The sequence below is a fragment of the Colletotrichum phormii genome, assembly GCF_030913505.1.
Source record: "Colletotrichum phormii strain CBS 102054 chromosome Unknown BDP81scaffold_3, whole genome shotgun sequence".
Classification (NCBI taxonomy): domain Eukaryota; kingdom Fungi; phylum Ascomycota; class Sordariomycetes; order Glomerellales; family Glomerellaceae; genus Colletotrichum; species Colletotrichum phormii.
In genome coordinates, this window is record NW_026851445.1 from 883,952 (window position 1) to 899,684 (window position 15,733).

General features: G+C 53.7%; 5 protein-coding genes across 5 annotated transcripts; 2 read left to right on the forward strand and 3 right to left on the reverse strand.

Moving 5' to 3' along the window:
- Nucleotides 1–2,632: 2,632 nt before the first annotated feature.
- On the reverse strand, nucleotides 2,633–3,610 carry BDP81DRAFT_126637 (uncharacterized protein). The gene has a single exon (XM_060581678.1). The coding sequence runs from the start codon at nucleotides 3,458–3,460 to the stop codon at nucleotides 2,882–2,884; it is 579 nt and encodes a 192-aa protein (XP_060449659.1). The 5' UTR covers nucleotides 3,461–3,610; the 3' UTR covers nucleotides 2,633–2,881.
- Nucleotides 3,611–3,806: 196 nt separating this feature from the next.
- BDP81DRAFT_126640 (uncharacterized protein) lies at nucleotides 3,807–5,597 on the reverse strand. Its single transcript, XM_060581679.1, has 3 exons — nucleotides 5,381–5,597; nucleotides 4,654–5,321; nucleotides 3,807–4,598 (listed from the first exon to the last, which is right to left on the reverse strand). Exons 2-3 carry the CDS (start codon nucleotides 5,132–5,134, stop codon nucleotides 3,826–3,828), a joined length of 1,254 nt encoding a protein of 417 aa, XP_060449660.1. The 5' UTR covers nucleotides 5,135–5,321; nucleotides 5,381–5,597; the 3' UTR covers nucleotides 3,807–3,825.
- A 522-nt stretch (nucleotides 5,598–6,119) lies between these two features.
- Nucleotides 6,120–8,102, forward strand: BDP81DRAFT_310890 (uncharacterized protein; the record flags this gene model as incomplete). The annotated part of the gene is made up of 1 exon (XM_060583677.1): nucleotides 6,120–8,102. One exon carries the CDS (start codon nucleotides 6,120–6,122, stop codon nucleotides 8,100–8,102), a length of 1,983 nt encoding a protein of 660 aa, XP_060449661.1.
- BDP81DRAFT_417952 (uncharacterized protein) lies at nucleotides 7,911–9,033 on the forward strand. Its single transcript, XM_060589665.1, has one exon. It carries the CDS (start codon nucleotides 8,154–8,156, stop codon nucleotides 8,631–8,633), a length of 480 nt encoding a protein of 159 aa, XP_060449662.1. The 5' UTR covers nucleotides 7,911–8,153; the 3' UTR covers nucleotides 8,634–9,033.
- A 3,253-nt stretch (nucleotides 9,034–12,286) lies between these two features.
- On the reverse strand, nucleotides 12,287–13,726 carry BDP81DRAFT_310927 (carbamoyl-phosphate synthase subunit arginine-specific small; the record flags this gene model as incomplete). Its single annotated transcript, XM_060583679.1, has 2 exons — nucleotides 12,287–13,468; nucleotides 13,538–13,726. The coding sequence occupies 2 exons, from the start codon at nucleotides 13,724–13,726 to the stop codon at nucleotides 12,287–12,289; spliced, it is 1,371 nt and encodes a 456-aa protein (XP_060449663.1).
- Nucleotides 13,727–15,733: the final 2,007 nt, after the last annotated feature.

The following is a 15,733-nucleotide window of genomic DNA, read 5'->3' on the forward strand; positions in this document are numbered from 1 at the left end:
CGTCCTCGAGTAAACGACAACGTCAAGAAGTGGCTGTGGAAGACCGGCTGACGGAGCAGGAAGGCGGAATCGGAGGCCGGGGGAAGGAAGCAAGCACCAGAGAGGGTCGCCACCGTTGATCCAGGGCAACAGAGGTCCTCTAGGTGTCGATGCCTCTTTACGGGGTACACAGTGTGGTATGAGAGGCTGAAGGGCCTACTGTACGCCAGGGGTCGGTTTCTGCTACAGACCCGGATTCGGTTTCTCTTGCTCTACCAAGAAGAAGCGGGGTGTGAGGGTTGCAGAAGAGGTGAGAGAGAGAGCGTGTACGACAGCCTAGGAAGGTAATAATGGTGATTTCGAGTGCATGCTGGGGAGAAAACAACGGGCGTTGCTGGCGTTGACAGACATGTAAGAGCCCCTCGTCGATGGGAAGGGCAGCGAGTTCCCTCTAGAGGGTTCACCGGGCGGTGAGAGAGGTATCGGCGGGTGTTTGGTAGGTAGGCCTTGGGGGACAGCTAGGTAGGTGGGAAAGGGGGGGTGGGAGGTTGCTTGATGTCAAGAAGCAAGCCAGAATTCTGGAACAGTGGAAGCCAGACTGGAAGCGTAGTGAACCTGTGTTGATCTTGGACAGGGGCGGGTGTTGGTCTAGTCTAGACTTGAGTGTGTACGGATACTGCGTAGGGCGGCGATGATGTGAGGGACGAGGAGGAACCGCGGCGCTGGAAGTGCGTGAGGTGGTGGCAGAAAATCACGAGAACAGACTGGACAGCCCACGCTACGGCTCCTGCCTGCGACTAAACTGCTGCGTCCGCGTCTGGGCTCTCTCTCGCTTCCCAATGACGAGTGACGGACGACAAATGGGGGAAAATCGGAGCCCAGGTGCTAGGTCACCGAGGGTGATCTGGGCTGAGAGGTCACGGATTACAACAGGTTGTCGCTGATTGGCCGTAAGGGGGAATGTCGCTAAGGCACAACGACAAGGGTGACAGGGGGGGGCTTCGATACTTTTGAATCCACCCGCTGGTCCAAGAGTCCACCTTGATGCGTCCAACATCGCGGCATTGATGGCACTTGGGTCCAAGAGACTTTTTTTTTCTCTTCCTCCATTTCTACATGGATGGGACTCATTTCTTTCTACACAGTAGGTATCAACTTGTCACGGTTTCCGCGTATGACCGGAGACTATCTCTCGGGCTGTTTCGTCATCTTGCCTGCTGCCACAAGGCTACGTACCTCTCCATCCGTGAATCTTGTCTCGATATCTGGCCATATCTCACTCTCTCAAATGGAATCCTTTGACGAAAGCAGATCGTGACCAAGACACCACAACCAAGATCCCTCCAGACCAGTCACCAAACATCTGGACCACGATAGCGATAGGCAGGGGCCCTATGAGACGATAAGTACCCAGAATCCAGGTCTAGTCCCGAACAATACGGCGTAATTAGCCTTTCCCGGGCTGGCGTCGCCCAGACTTCCCTGCTGGTGCTGGCCGCTGGATGCTAGCGACTGGGTACTGGGGGGGGGGAAGACGCCGGTTCGCTGCGACTCCATCTAGCGGACGGTGGACACCCCCCTCTGATTTGCTTGACTCTGGAATGGATCAATCGGCACGTCTGGCGAACATACGCCGTCTCCATGTCAATGCTGCGCCAAACCCTTGGAGGGGGGGTCCTTCGCTGTCCACCCCGCGAAGGACGGAATTGACGAAGAATTTGTTGCGGTAACCTTAAAGCCGAGTGTGACGGCCCTGCCTAGCGCAGCATTGGGTTCGACTGACACGCGCGTGTTTGTGAACGTAGCACCAGTCAGGTTAGTCCCATCAAGTCATATTCCTGTCGTATTTCAGGACATGCTTCACCGACTGATACTGCAGTGTGCTGACATCCCCTATGAGGCGTCAGCGCGGCTCGTGTAAGAAGAAAGGATATCATCCTACCTTACCTATTCCTGTATGAATAGGCGGTATGGCAGCTGAAAAGGCACCATTGTGCGGCCTACGAATAGGTGTGTCTAGGAGATCTCGTGAGGGTGCGCCAACCCAGGTCCCAGCATCGTACAGCTGCATCATCTCTCACATCACCGGCACTCTTCCGCCGGCCGAAGCGAGATGCAGCACCTCGAATGGGGGTGGGCAACTTAACCCAAGACGACGACCCCAGGAGCCCAGGGGCCATCTCCTGCCCGCCAGCTCGGTCTCCGGTTCCAGTTTCCAGAGGACAACTCGCCCATGTGTTCTTGTGTCCACGATTGTGTGTCTGCCCCCCCAGTGCTCTGGAATCGAAACAGGGCTGTCCGAATAGTGTAAGCCAGCCGCCGCCCCAAAGATGCAATGCAACACACCCGACGAAGGTCGGCTCTCCGACACTGAGCGGACGTACGAATAGGTACAGGTGAGATGCTGTAAGCAAGGCAAGTATTGTCGAAGCAAGGTCTCTCCCGGGGATGCGACTTACACCCTTCCGCCACCGCTAGCGCAGGCAAAGTTGAAGAGACCGAACAGAGGAGAATGCGAAATTTCACTTTCCCCGATTATGACAAAGGGCAAATCGAGGATCCCGAGGATTTCGTTCAACTTCGGCTCTTGACCTATCATCCCACCACACGGCATGATACACGTGCCCGTTCCTCCTATTGCAGGCTGTAGGACTTTTTTCTCCATTAGCGCCTCGGTACCGAAAGAAGAGAACGGAAAGAAAAAGATGACAAAAAAGTACGCCAGAAGTCCCAGAAGGCAAGAACCATGGTCCATCAAACCTGCAGCGGGTGGACCATGAACCGGAGTCCGGGTCCGAGTAACTGGCGAGCCTTCCCTTCCCGTCCAGTGACAATCGACATGAATAAGCTGACAGGGTCCTTCTACCGCAGTAAAGGCGGTGACGAATGAGGCAATCGGGGGTCATGCCAGTTCCCCCATTTCCACCCCCAAAAACGCCTTGTTCTTTTTTTTTTCCTTCTGTTCCTTCCTGCGAGAAAATAGGTAATCCCGAGGTCTGGCAGGGTCCTCCCCTCGGTGATAGGAGCACCACATTTGATCAGACCGGAAGATCAATGATAACAATGCAACCCGCAACGGCGTTGTAATTTGATGTGTGTGTGGCTTGAGCTTCCACCTCCTTCCAAGATCCGAGATCCATGGATGCGTTTCCCAATCGACGACCCCCTCCGCCCTCGGTGACCGAACCTCCTCAACGTCCCATGGCGCCGAGATGGAATCATCGCCGAGCTTGCTGCGGTCTTTTTTGTCGTTTGTCAATTTGTCTATCTGCGGAGGTTTCGTGTAACTGGTGAGACATTCGAAGCGGGCATCATAAACCATGACGAAGTCAAAATGCCGGATCCGAACCAAGATACGCGGTCTTGTTCGGTGATAAAAAAAAAAAAAAAAAGGCTTGATGAAAATCTCGTGGATTGGGGCACTTTTGTTCCCACAGTGCCCAGGGAAAAAAAAAGCTGAGGGGCATGCCGAGGCTCGCATCCATCTCCCGACAATTATTGGCCAATCGCCTTATTCTAAAATGTCATCTGGGGCCTTTCATTCATCATATCATGCCTGCCGCCTTCCTAACTGAGCCAGCGGACTCTTTTACTTAGAATGGAAACAATGGCAAAGCGCGCGTCAGGTGACCTATTGTCCTTCGACAACGTGCTCAGTACTAAGGTAGCGCGGTAGCTTGGCAAAGTTTGTGTCATTATCAACTAAATGGGTATCTGCATCTAGTCCGCCCGTAATCATGAAAGGGGTATACGCATTCAAAGAAGTCCCCGTCGTACGAGTCATAAAAAAAGAGCCCGAGGCCTGCTGATGACCGCGTGCTAGCCTCATTCCTTCGTTCCGTCGTATCAAGCGTCAGGGTCGCTGTCCCCGTTAACGATTGAAGTGTTGAAGTCCTCCTTCATTTCCATCATTGCGTCTCTCGCGAGGCAAACCACTATAGCGATGGTAATGGCATTCCAAACTGCCTGGTAGTTTTTGCTGAGACCAACCTCAACTTGATAACTGACGTAGGCCTCATCCCCTTCTTTCGCAGAGTCAATGGTGAGAACCATGACAGATGTGTTGACAATGAAAAGCCCGTATATCACGGGCGGCTGACGGGTGTACTCTTCTTCCTGCCAAGGCGAAGACTGCCTCGCCGGACTGAGGAGCTTCGAGCCCAGTATTTCGTGCTTCTGGCCATCGTCGTATTTGGCTCCGTTGCTTGGAGGAGTAGAAGGGCGCAACGTGCGCGGTTTCTTTGGCGACGGTGTCTGATACGTGTCAGGCACAAGGACAACTCTATTGTCCTCGATGTCGGCATCTTCATCCTCGTCTTCTCCATAGTCAGGATTCGCTGCATCGTTCCTCCAGTGAGCGCGATGCGTAGCGGCAGCCGCCTTGAGGCGAAACTGCATGTGCTCTTCAATAGCTTGAGGCGACGTTTTGGTGTCCACCATGTCGATGACGAGATTTGGCAAATACTCGAGGCTGTTGTATCCACCGTCTTGTTCGGCCCATTTCGCATATTCGTGGAGTTCCTTTTCAATAAGAGCGCGTGCTCTGTGTCTTTGGCGTGTTTGGCACAAGCCTCGCACATGCGCCGTCAGCTCAATGAGCCGAGCAAGTGCTCTCGTCGCTTCATACTGTTAGCCGTCATTTTCCTCCAAATTGTCTTGATTTCGGAACCTCACCCTTGAAGTCGTTTCCACTTCTTGAGTTGATGATGGGCGGGTGCGCATCAGAGCTTGCAAAGAGAACATCCGGGATGGGGATGCCTCGGAAGTCCATGTCCCAATGCGATGGGAGTAGAGGACTGTACTGCCTCATATACAGAATCTGGAAGAGCCTGTTCTCTTCGTCTGTCCAGTCGTCGCTGCCCGGGAATAGCTTCCTTTCCTCGTCCATCTCGTCCAGCTGCCGCCTCTCCTCTTCCTTCTCCTTTTCGCTCAACACATCTTCTTTTCTGTTGGAAACTTTGCGCGGTGTCTTCTTGACACGTCCGGTCAAGATTTTGTCGGATGCCGGCGTGCCGTCTCTGCCAGCACTCGTGCTCGTCGGTGGAGTTTCGGTGAGCGGCGTTGCGCTAAGACGACTGCGACCGAGTGGTCTGTTGATTTGCGGAGTACGCGCCGGTGAGGCACTCCCCACGGATCCCGATGATTGTCGGTCCATGTTAAAGGAAATTGTGGTGACGTTGACTGCGCGGTGTAGAAGAGATATTCAAATGGCAAAATGCCAGTTTCGTGGCGGAAGTTGAAAGCTGGATAAAGTTCAACAATTGATGGCGCTGCGGGAGTTGCGCGGTTTTTGTCATCTCACGAAGGTGGTGTGTGAGAATAGCAGCTGCGAATATGCATCTCTTTGTCAAGTCAATTTCCCTGGTTTCTTCATCTGGAGACTACTATTTTGACAACCTACTTGCAGTGACTTGGCGAATACGCAGGAAGCAAGGAGATGTCCGCTCCTCGTCGCATTGACCCTGAGTTTCAAGGACGGCAGCAAGGTCCTCACTATCGTATTGTCTGCGACGGATGCGGCGACCAAACAAAAAAGCCGTTGATGTCCTCTGTTTAAAGTCGATAGTGACGCGGTGAGACAATAGCAATTGAGACAAAAGCCGCGCTTGCTGCAGGCGCTCTCAAGGCAAGGCAGCACTTGCCTGACAAGGTGTAAGTAAGTGTAAGGGCCCGTGCTCCTTCTTTACTCTTTCGTCATCCAATATTTTTTGGTTGCAGGCCACGTGACTGATATCCCGGCAGATAACCGGCCTAGCGAAGAATTATGGGTCCGCTGGCAGAAATGACATCTCTCCCAGACGGGATCGATCACTAAAAGGTGGGAAGGAACCCCTGCACTAGTGACTTCCCTGCTTTATTAGCGTGCCCGTTTACAGTGGAGAGGCTCTGGTTTGCATGACGGGGCAATTTTTCAGGTCGCGACGACGCGCCTCAGAGCAATCAAGCGCCTTCACTTAGGCTCATCACGTTCACGTCCTGCAACTACAACCCGAATAGGCCAACATCGCTTTTTCCATCATACGAGAATCATCTTACCAAAGCCGAGCGCATCTTTCAATACACGCGCCTGCTACAGAAACATTTCTACGAGTAGTCTAGCTATGCGCCAGCTTTTGCGCCGAGCCAGCAGTTAATTCATCATGAATTGGAGCAAGCAAACCGTTGTTCAACTCAAGGCGGAGTTGAAACGTCGAGGACTCGCCACCGCTGGCCTCAAACAGGAGCTCGTCGAGCGACTGACCACCAGCGACGAGGCCGCCGAGGAAGAGACGCAGGAAGAGGCCCAGGAGGAAGAAGAAGAAGCTTCCCCAGAGCCTGAGCCACAACCCGCCGAGTCTGCGGAAGCGCCAGCCGAAGCTGCCCTCATCGACACCACCACCGAAGATGTTGCCGATAACGAGACCACATCTGCGCAAGCAGTGGTAGCAAGCCCAGAACCCACCCCTGAGCAATCAGCAGCCGAGCCGACTGCCCAAGATACGAAGACGACCATTCCGGAATCAATCGCCGCCGCGAACCCTACGCCTCCTGCCCCTGCCGAGATAGCGCAAGATGCGCAGAAGCGAAAGCGCCGATCTCAGAGCCCTGCCGAATCGTCAGAGTCAATCACTCGCAAGCGCATCAAGGCAGACCAAGACCGCATCGAGGCAGACAATGTCGAGGAGGCACCGAGCTCAGAGTCAACCGGCGTCGCTGGTGTCATAAACCAAGTCAAGGAGGGTGTGAAGGGCGCTTTGAAGGAAACTCTGGAGGGAGGTAGCGGTCTTCTTGAAGATGTTGCGAAGGAGGCAAAGGACACGTCGAAAGACGTTGAAGAGCTCACTGAGGGCCACCCTATCGAAGAGGATCAGCCGACAGAAGCAAACGCCGAAGAAGACACGGAGATGCAAGGTGAACTCAACGGAAAGGTGGACACAGTCTTTGCCACCGGTCCTGACCATCACCAGGCCTCACTTCACGGTGAAGAGCAGCCCGCGGACGGTCCGGTCACCGATCAAGAGCGACATGAAACTGCGCCAGCGGACGACAATAACGCCATGGAGTACGAAAGAACGGTGCAGCCAGCTACCCACCCTGCCACCAGAGCCCTCTACATCAAGAACTTGATGAGACCACTTAAGGAGTCAACGGTTCATGATCGTCTCGTTGAGCTAGCAACTCCTCTTGGCGCACAACCCAACCCGGATGATGTCGAAGACGTATACCTGGATTCCATCAAATCTCATGCATTTGCAGTGTTCAGAACTACGACACTGGCCTCGCGTGTCCGCAACGCTTTGCATGACGTCACCTGGCCAGACGAAAGCAACCGCAAGCCATTGTCAGTGGACTTTGTGCCACCGGAGAAAGTGAGGGATTGGATTCACGAGGAGGAGGCTGAAGGAAAATCTAACAGAAGCGCTCGATTTGCAGTGCGTTACGACATCGAGGATGACGGATACGTCACCGCCCGCCTGGTCTCTGGTAATGGCCTGCCACCGGCTGAGCCCACTAGGGGTGTACCTGCAGGCCCTGCCGTCAAGGATGTCAACGCCATTCCTCTCGGCCCTCGTGGCGGCCGAGGATTCGAAGGCGCTCCCCTGGGCCCCAGAGGAGACTCACAGCGTGGGCCTGGTCCGAGACCTCCACGACTGATTGAAAACTTCCCCGGGGGCCCTGTACAAACCACGCGAGCTCATCCTCCTGTTTCCTTCCAGGCCGTCTCAGATGACCTCGTCAACAGACGACTGCGAAACATGCGTTCTTACTACACCAAAGATGTCGACCGAGATATGGGCCCGGAGACTGAGATCAACCGCTACATCTTCGAAGAGGGCGACAAGTTTGTTGACCGCGGTCACGAGAACTTTGTCGGCATCCGGCCCCCGCACAGAGAGGCTGAGCGGCGTCGACAGATGGGTGGCGGAGGACCGCCGCCGAGGGGACCGCCTCCTCAAGCGCGCGGCGGTGGCGGCAGGCGCAGTGGCAACGGCCGTCGCGGTCCCCGAATGGTCAGCGACAGGTATCTGCCGGGAATCAATGAGAGTGGCCCTTACCGCCAGGGCGACCGTGGAAACTTTGGTGGTTCTCGCCCCGACGGTGGCCGCCGTTTCCGTTCCGACGACCGAGGCAGCCGGTACTAGGAGTCCAAATCATCTATTCAAGGTGATCAGTTGGCTGCTTCGGCTTTCACCATGTCTTTGGCTGCGTCTCAAACGCCGCATATGACCATGTTCGGGCCTCCGTTGCCTCTTGGCATTCGCGAGTTCAATCGTCGCCAAGTTCATGAACCCGGGTGCCCCAACTGTTTAGAGAAAGACTACTGCGACTGCCCGTGGCGTGCCGATGACGCCAGCGATCCTCAAAACCAAATTACGGACCACTTCCCATACTGCAACAACGCCGCTGACTGTGGCTTATGCTTTTGTCCCTCGCGCACTCGCCCTCTGACGCCCCCGTTGGTACCTCCAGACCGACCTGGGTATTCTTCACCTTCAGTGTCACCGATAGAGGTGGTGACTCCATCTCCACCACGGGGACCCGCGTGGCAGAGACGACTCGGGGTGTTGGTAGTAGAGGATGATTTTGAGGTCGACGACATTCGGCAACAGATTTGGCTACAGCAGGCTGCTGACGAACTGGAACGATTACTCCGAGAAACCCGTTCTTTATAATGGCCATGGAGAAACGGGATGCCCATTCCACAAACCCTCTCTCTCTCTTCCTCGGGGCCATTGGGAATACCATGGCTGGCAGTCAAGACGAAGCGAAGGAATCGGTCACCAGTCAAGGGGAATGAATCACTTTAATGGAGCATTTGGTAGAATTCCAAACTGCTGCTGGGCGAAAAGGACGAACACAAAAAATAGATTAGGTCTAGACTGTATGATTCTCTCTCTCTCTTCTTCTTTTCCCCCCCTCTTTTACCAACGACGATCGAACTCATAGAGAGACGTGGAGCAGGCACACGCCCACGCTGCGATACCACACCATGACACTGTTTCCCAGGAGGGGAAGGGACACTTGGATCTCTCTCTCTCTCTTCATTGGGAGTAGCTAGCTAATTGAAGAAGCTTCCTTGAAAATCTTGTTCGATTGTTCGTGATATCTTGGCTGTGTAGTATTTCTTGTTGGGGTGAGTTGACATGATTCTGCAAGGGATGTGATGTCGCCTTGTGTCGACCATCTCTCTATTCCCTCGAACGTGAGTCTAGATCGTTTTATAGTTCTTCTTCTGCCCGTCCCCCCCCCCCCTTCTTTTTAGACGACCGGTTGAATTCATATTGAGACGTGGGGGTATACACCCGACCATGCTGTGATACCACACTGCCTTGCTGCCAGTGAAGACACGCAGGGCTTTTTATCCATGTTCTTTATAGGAACTGAATCCCTCTTTTAGTTTGGAGTATCTAGCCAATTAAAGAAGCTTTAAAGCAACCATGGTTTTACTGTACTGCCGGCGATGTTTTTGGGCGGAAAAAGTATTTCTCGTGTCGATCGTAGCTAACGGGGAAGATCATATCGCGTCGTTTTGAGATCAATCCTTTTCGTACATGTGCCCCTCCTGGTTTCTTCTCTCTAGGCGGAGATCTCCCCCGACATGCCTATCTGTGATGACCCTCATCCTGCCTGGGCATGGCATCTTCGTCCACCTCAGATGCATTGCCACTAGACTGAACCCAGAAAGAAAGAGCATCAAACGCTCTTCAGTCAACAGAATCCTCCACAATCAGTATGAGATGTTAGGAAGAAGTAAGTCCAGGATTGATATGCGCATCCAATGGAAGCGATCTTCGAAAGAAACTCGAGTGCGATTTCGATAGATTTGAGTCCATATACTTCCAGGTTCGATCTTGAGAACAGAATTGGCAATGATTTCAGCAAAGAAGAGGAGTCCTTGATTAACAATGTCTGAGATGCATTCTGGAAGCCTCGTCTCCGTCGGTATATTCCATCGGCATATACTCAGGGTACTAGGACCAGTAGAGAGGGCACCTACAAGAAGAAGGGGGTCTGAAGGATTGCGAGGGCTCAACGTGAAGTGACCTCATAACCAGCCCCTCAGTGAGAAGTTGTTTCTTCCACACTCTCCCCTAGTCAATCTGCCCCGGCAATAACCTGCTTGCCTCGGGCAACGCCTTTGGTTGCTTTTGTCACCAGCTTCACTGGTCTCCTTGTTTCCCTCGGTATTGATTCCTAATTCCATTCAACCTGAAAATTTGAGATACAGCCCATCTCAAGAGCTCCTTGTGTGTCGCGTGTCTCAATTCATCATTCCAAGACTCATGGTGAGCGTGGTACGCCTTATAGGCCGGCCTATCATACCAGGAATCATTATATGCACTTTTCCTTCACCACCACGATGTACTTACCAGGCGATTTCGTCAAAGTATTCCTCAGCCAATTCCCTTGCGGGGTAGCTGAACACACTTTTGTGCTGACTGTACTGCTCATGCCGATCTAATGCCCACATTCTTGCAGTTCGCATTGGAACGTTGGGACACAAGTTGAGATCAATTATCGTTCGCAAAGCTTCCTATGCTTTCTGTTGCGCATCGCTGCGAAAAATTCCAAATCCCGACTGTCGAGGCGGTAAGGCTGTAGGGCAAACAGCGTTCATGAGGGGGCCTTCGATCAGTATTAGCTGTGACGGCAAGGATGTCGAATTCTCTAAATTGTCTGTGAGTGTCTTGGAACAAAAGCGAGCTAGCCAGAAGCTCCGAAGACCTGGTTTGGTTGTCTTCGAGAGAGTTGTCTTTCTTTGACGAACAACGTCATTAATATCAATAGTGCTCATATGCGGCATGCTAGCGTTGCAACCCTTTCCGGTGGCTTCTGTCTCCCTGATTCGATCCGGCCCGGAACTACAGTTGCCTGCTTTCAGATTATTGACATCTTTTATCATGTCTTCCCAATCAACTGAGAACAAGCAGTCTCTGTGAACAACGCGCTTCCCACTTTGTAGAGTTATTTGTGGACAATCTGCAGACGGGAGGAGGTAGGCGTCTTGCGAGATTATAAAGACTCTACTGAGCGGTCCAAATTTTTTGAAAACGTAGCTGAGGTGCGAGGCTAGTGTTGACTTGCCACTCGAAGGGCTACCGCCGATGCCGATGATGTAGGTTGGGATGTGAGAGGCCTGTCCTTCGGTTGCAACATCTTTGCTCGACGAAGGATGCATATGCGAAGGTAGTGATGGGGTGACAGATTCCTCCAAGAACGGTAGAGGAAAGTAAAAAAACGGCAGAGAGGACGACTGCCATGGCGAGATGTTTTGATAAGCGCCTATTTCCTTGTAGTACCTTTCCGAACCGCGTGCGGTTCCAATCCGGCCACCCGGATCACCAAAGCACATATTCGCTTGGACAAAGGGTTTAGGAGGAGAGGCGCCTTCGCTATGAAGAGGCATTTGCGCCCGCCATACGTGTGAGTTGACTGGTAGTTGCCCGTAGCTTACACAGGAGGTTCCTGGGTGCGAGCCATCGGTAGCGCAGAAGTCCGCCCGTTCACCATAGACTGGGTATACCGGGACGGTTAACAGGGAGTCGATTTTCTTCGACTCTTCTGACGAGAACAACGGACCTTGGTGCGAGGCGTCGGCAGCGTGGAGATCCGCCCAGTCATCGTATAGAAGACAATGCAGATTATCCATGCTGGTGTATGTCGAAGAGCTATCCTGTGGTTGATGTTGATCTCTTATGCTGACGATACGGATACGGAAAAGGTATGAACGGCCAAGAGAACGAGCAATCAAGAAAGGCAGAGGGATAGCTGTGCTTTCAATTCGTGTGGATGTATGTGCCAGAGTGATGTTGAAATGAAGTGCGTACGGAGCTCGGTGTCTGAGAATTGAACGACATCCGTCGAGAAGTAGGATGGTTATCGCTCTTGCAGTCGTTTCCGTCGTGCCAGCCTTCACAATGGCTATCTATGCCTGCCATGATCAGCACCTCTTTCTTCCCCGTCGCAACGGCCACATTCATACTCCACGCCGCACCTACCTTCACCAGTGTGTTTGTCATTGGTTGCTTTAGCATCGCATCACATGAGAAGGAAGTGAGGAAGAGTGATGTTTCCAGATCATGAACGTTTTTGTGTTTCAATTTGGGAAGGTAGCTTTCTTGAGAGCTGCTATGGAACTGTGTAATGAAAAAAAGCGAGGAAGGAACCACCAAATCCCACTTGATGATGTGTATGCCCAAGGTCGAAAAGAGACCCTAAAACCAACTGCCGCGACACCCATAACTACAAGACAAAGAACCAGAAACCCCATTTTGCACCAGGACGCAAGTAACCCCCTATTCACACCAAAGCACTACGGACTCAATTAAGCAGCCGCGGCGAGGGTGGTGGGCTCAACACCGACACGCTCCCTGCTGAGGATGTCGAGCATGAGCTGGGTGGGACGGTTGTCCTTGAAGATCTTCTCGCTGTCCTTGAACATCTGGACGTTCTCAATGTACTTGTCAAAGAGGTAGGAGCTGTCCATGGGGCCGCCCTTGGCCTCGGGGTGGAACTGGGTGGAGAAGATGGGGCGGGTCTTGTGCATCATGCCCTCGTTGGAGCCGTCGTTGAGGTTGACAAAGTACTCCTTGAAGTCGCTGGGGAGGGTGGAAGAGTCGACGGCGTAACCGTGGTTCTGGCTGGTGATGTGGCACTGGCCGGTGGTCAAGTCGAGGGCGGGGATGTTGTGGGCGCGGTTGCCGTACTTGAGCTTGATGGTGCGGGCACCGACGGCCAGGGCGAGGAGCTGGTGGCCGAGGCAAATTCCCATGATGGGGACGGGGGAGGTCTCCATGAGGCGGCCAAGGTTGTAGATGGTCTCCTGGCAATGAGTCGGGTCACCGGGGCCGTTGGAGATGAAGACACCGTCAAAGTTGCTGGAAACCTTGTGGATGGGGTAGTTGTAGGGGAAGACGGTGACGGAGGCGCCACGGCTGACCAAGCTGCGAAGGATGTTCTCCTTGACACCGCAGTCAATCAGGGCAACGTGGAAGCGAGCACCCGGGGACTCGACAACGAAGGGAGCCTTGGTGCTGACACGCTTGACCAGGTTGATGGCGCCGGGGTCGATGAAGCTCTCGTCCTCGTCGGCGTCGTACTCGTCACCAATAGTGATCCTAGCGAGGGAGGAACCCTGCTCACGGAGGTAGGTGACGATCTCACGAGTGTCGACGCCCGAGATGGCGGGAACACCCTCACGGGCGCACCAGTTGCTCAAGCTCTCAACGGCGGTCCAGTGGCTGTACTGGGTGGCGACGTCGGCGACGACGACACCGGCGCACTGGATGTGAGGGGACTCAAAGTACTTGAGGAGGTTCCACTCATCACGCTGGTTGGAGGGCACACCGTAGTTGCCGATCAGGGGCTGGGTGAAGACCAGAATCTGGCCGCGGTAGGAGGGGTCGGTCATGGACTCGGGGTATCCAACCAGGGAGGTGGTGAAGACGGCCTCGCCGGAGATGTTGGAGTTTGCTCCGAAGGCTCGGCCCGAGAAGACGGGGCCATCCTGAAGGGATTGTTAGCAAGCTTGTTTCTGTATCGCTGGCACGACGTAGATATCTCGGCGGTGACATACTCGGATGGTCAGGGTAGCGTCGAGGTTGGCGACGGGGGTGGTGGCACGGGTCTGGGTGAAGGGCATCTTGCGGCCCTTGCTACCAGCGGCCTGGCCGGAGAGGAATCGGGTCTGAACTCGGAGGCCGGAGCTCAACCCGGCGGCACCGTTGGCCGCGGGCTTGGTGAGGGACGCCAATCGGGAGAACATGTTGGCTTGGGTTTAGGTTGAGGTGATGTAGAAGAAGTTGCTAGTGGTTTGGATAGACACTTTAGGGGCTGGCAGCCTTCCACAAGTGGTCTGTTGGGGGGTGGGAAACATGGTCAGTCTCGCGTGCCACGTTGGAGGGGCGGTGAGTCAATCGAGGGTATTATGCTAACCTGAGAGATAATCCTGAAGATAGCGAGTCAGCAACCGAAATTTAGCAATATTAATGGTTGTAAAGAAGCAATGCGTCTTCAGTGCAAGTAGACTGGACACCCGAGAGCTTCAATTGGGCTATGGGCACCAGCTTGAGACAGAGTTTGGCAGCGGGGTCAAGAGGTATCACGAAGACCGTGAGCTCAGACGAACCAACATGGCGGGATCTGATAAGAGAGAGAAAGACGAAAATCATTTGACATACCTGAGAGGTGAAGACTGAAGGACGCCCGTTCATAAGGGCAGCTTGCAAATGGTCAATCAGTAGAAGAAGGGTAGTGAAGTGCTCGAGGCGAGGTTGTGGATGGATGATGGCTGGATATAATCTGTGACGAGTGTGTTGCACGATGTTGCAGGATTTTTGGATCTGGAGGAGGAAAAGGGAAAGAAAAAAAGAGAAGGGAAGCGGTGGGAGGAGATCGGGTAGAAAAATAGGAAGCACGAGCGCCGGCACACGGAGTCACACAGCGCGCAGCAAACGGGGCCCTTTCCTCTCCTCCTCCTGCTCCTCCGCCTCCACCACCGCTCACCCCGTCCAAGTCCCAGTTACCCAGTTCCCAGGTATTCAACGTCAGGTCAACCTGGGAAAGAGTACCGCAGTAAAAGTCCCCGCCGCCCAAGTCACAGCCAGCAGCAATACTTGGGTTGGGCAAGGCAAATTTTTTTGGGGAGCTTGTCATTGGACCCTTTGGGGAAAGATCGGTCGCTGATTAGCCAGTAATGGGGTCAACGGGCCCCCCCGTTATGAGGATGCCTGCAGGGGAAACTCTCGCCGCCCAGCCCCAAGCACTGGTATCCGTACACCAGGGCAAGCTGTCACCAAAGCACCGGGCACTGGCAACCGGGCAGGTAAGGTAAGGTACCTCCCCGCCCCAGCACAAGGGCGCCCGCACCGCCGATGTCGTTCCTTATCGCGGGGCTTTACATAATTCGCCCAGCCTTTTAGCAATTCCGCCCTTTAATCACTTTCTTCCCCCCTGGTTCTTATCAGCCCTGCTGAGCCGAATTGGACTGGTCTTATCCGTACTCTTGGACAATTACATCACCGCCTCTCGCTTTGTACTTTGTACGGAAATACTCTGTTCAGCACTAGAAAAAATCTAGCCGTGCCATTGAGCCGGCATTGGGCTGCGGAAAGACGCTTTCGACCCAGGGATCACCTTTGCAGCTACTCGGCACATTGTTCCAATGCTTCATTCTCCCAAAATTGACGCAATATCAGAGTTGGTGGGCTCTTTTTTGTCTTGCTTTTCTCTCGCGCCCTCCCCATCCCGCCGCCGGGTTCGGAGTCCCACTTTTCAGCTGGGTGAGTTAAAACTGCTGACATTGCATACCGTAGACAGCCCTGTGTTTCCCTGCATAAAATCGCCTACATGCATCAATCCATCCATCCAATTCATCCAATTCATCCAATTCACCTCTCCCCGGTTGGGCTAGACCGAGTGAACAACTCTTTCTGTCTCTTCCAACGGGACTGTCAAACGGGGACGCGCATTGGCGGCCAGCCTATCGCAAGCTATCGGGTCCTCCCTTGCCAACCAGATACGGAAACCATCAAACTTGAGTCCCTTTCAACCCTTTCTCCGGGGTCCTGCAGTCTACACCGACTCGAGTCCCGCGTCCCTTTTGTTCCTGTCTGGAGGGGCGCGCGTTTGAACTTTGAAAGAAGACAGATGCAGGACCTTGCAGCACCCATCTGCTCGGAAACCCCGGCTCACTCAAGGCGGTCTGTCTCTCTCAACCAATTGAGATGATACAACATGATTCTGAGCACGCAACCATGCGAACACGCACAGC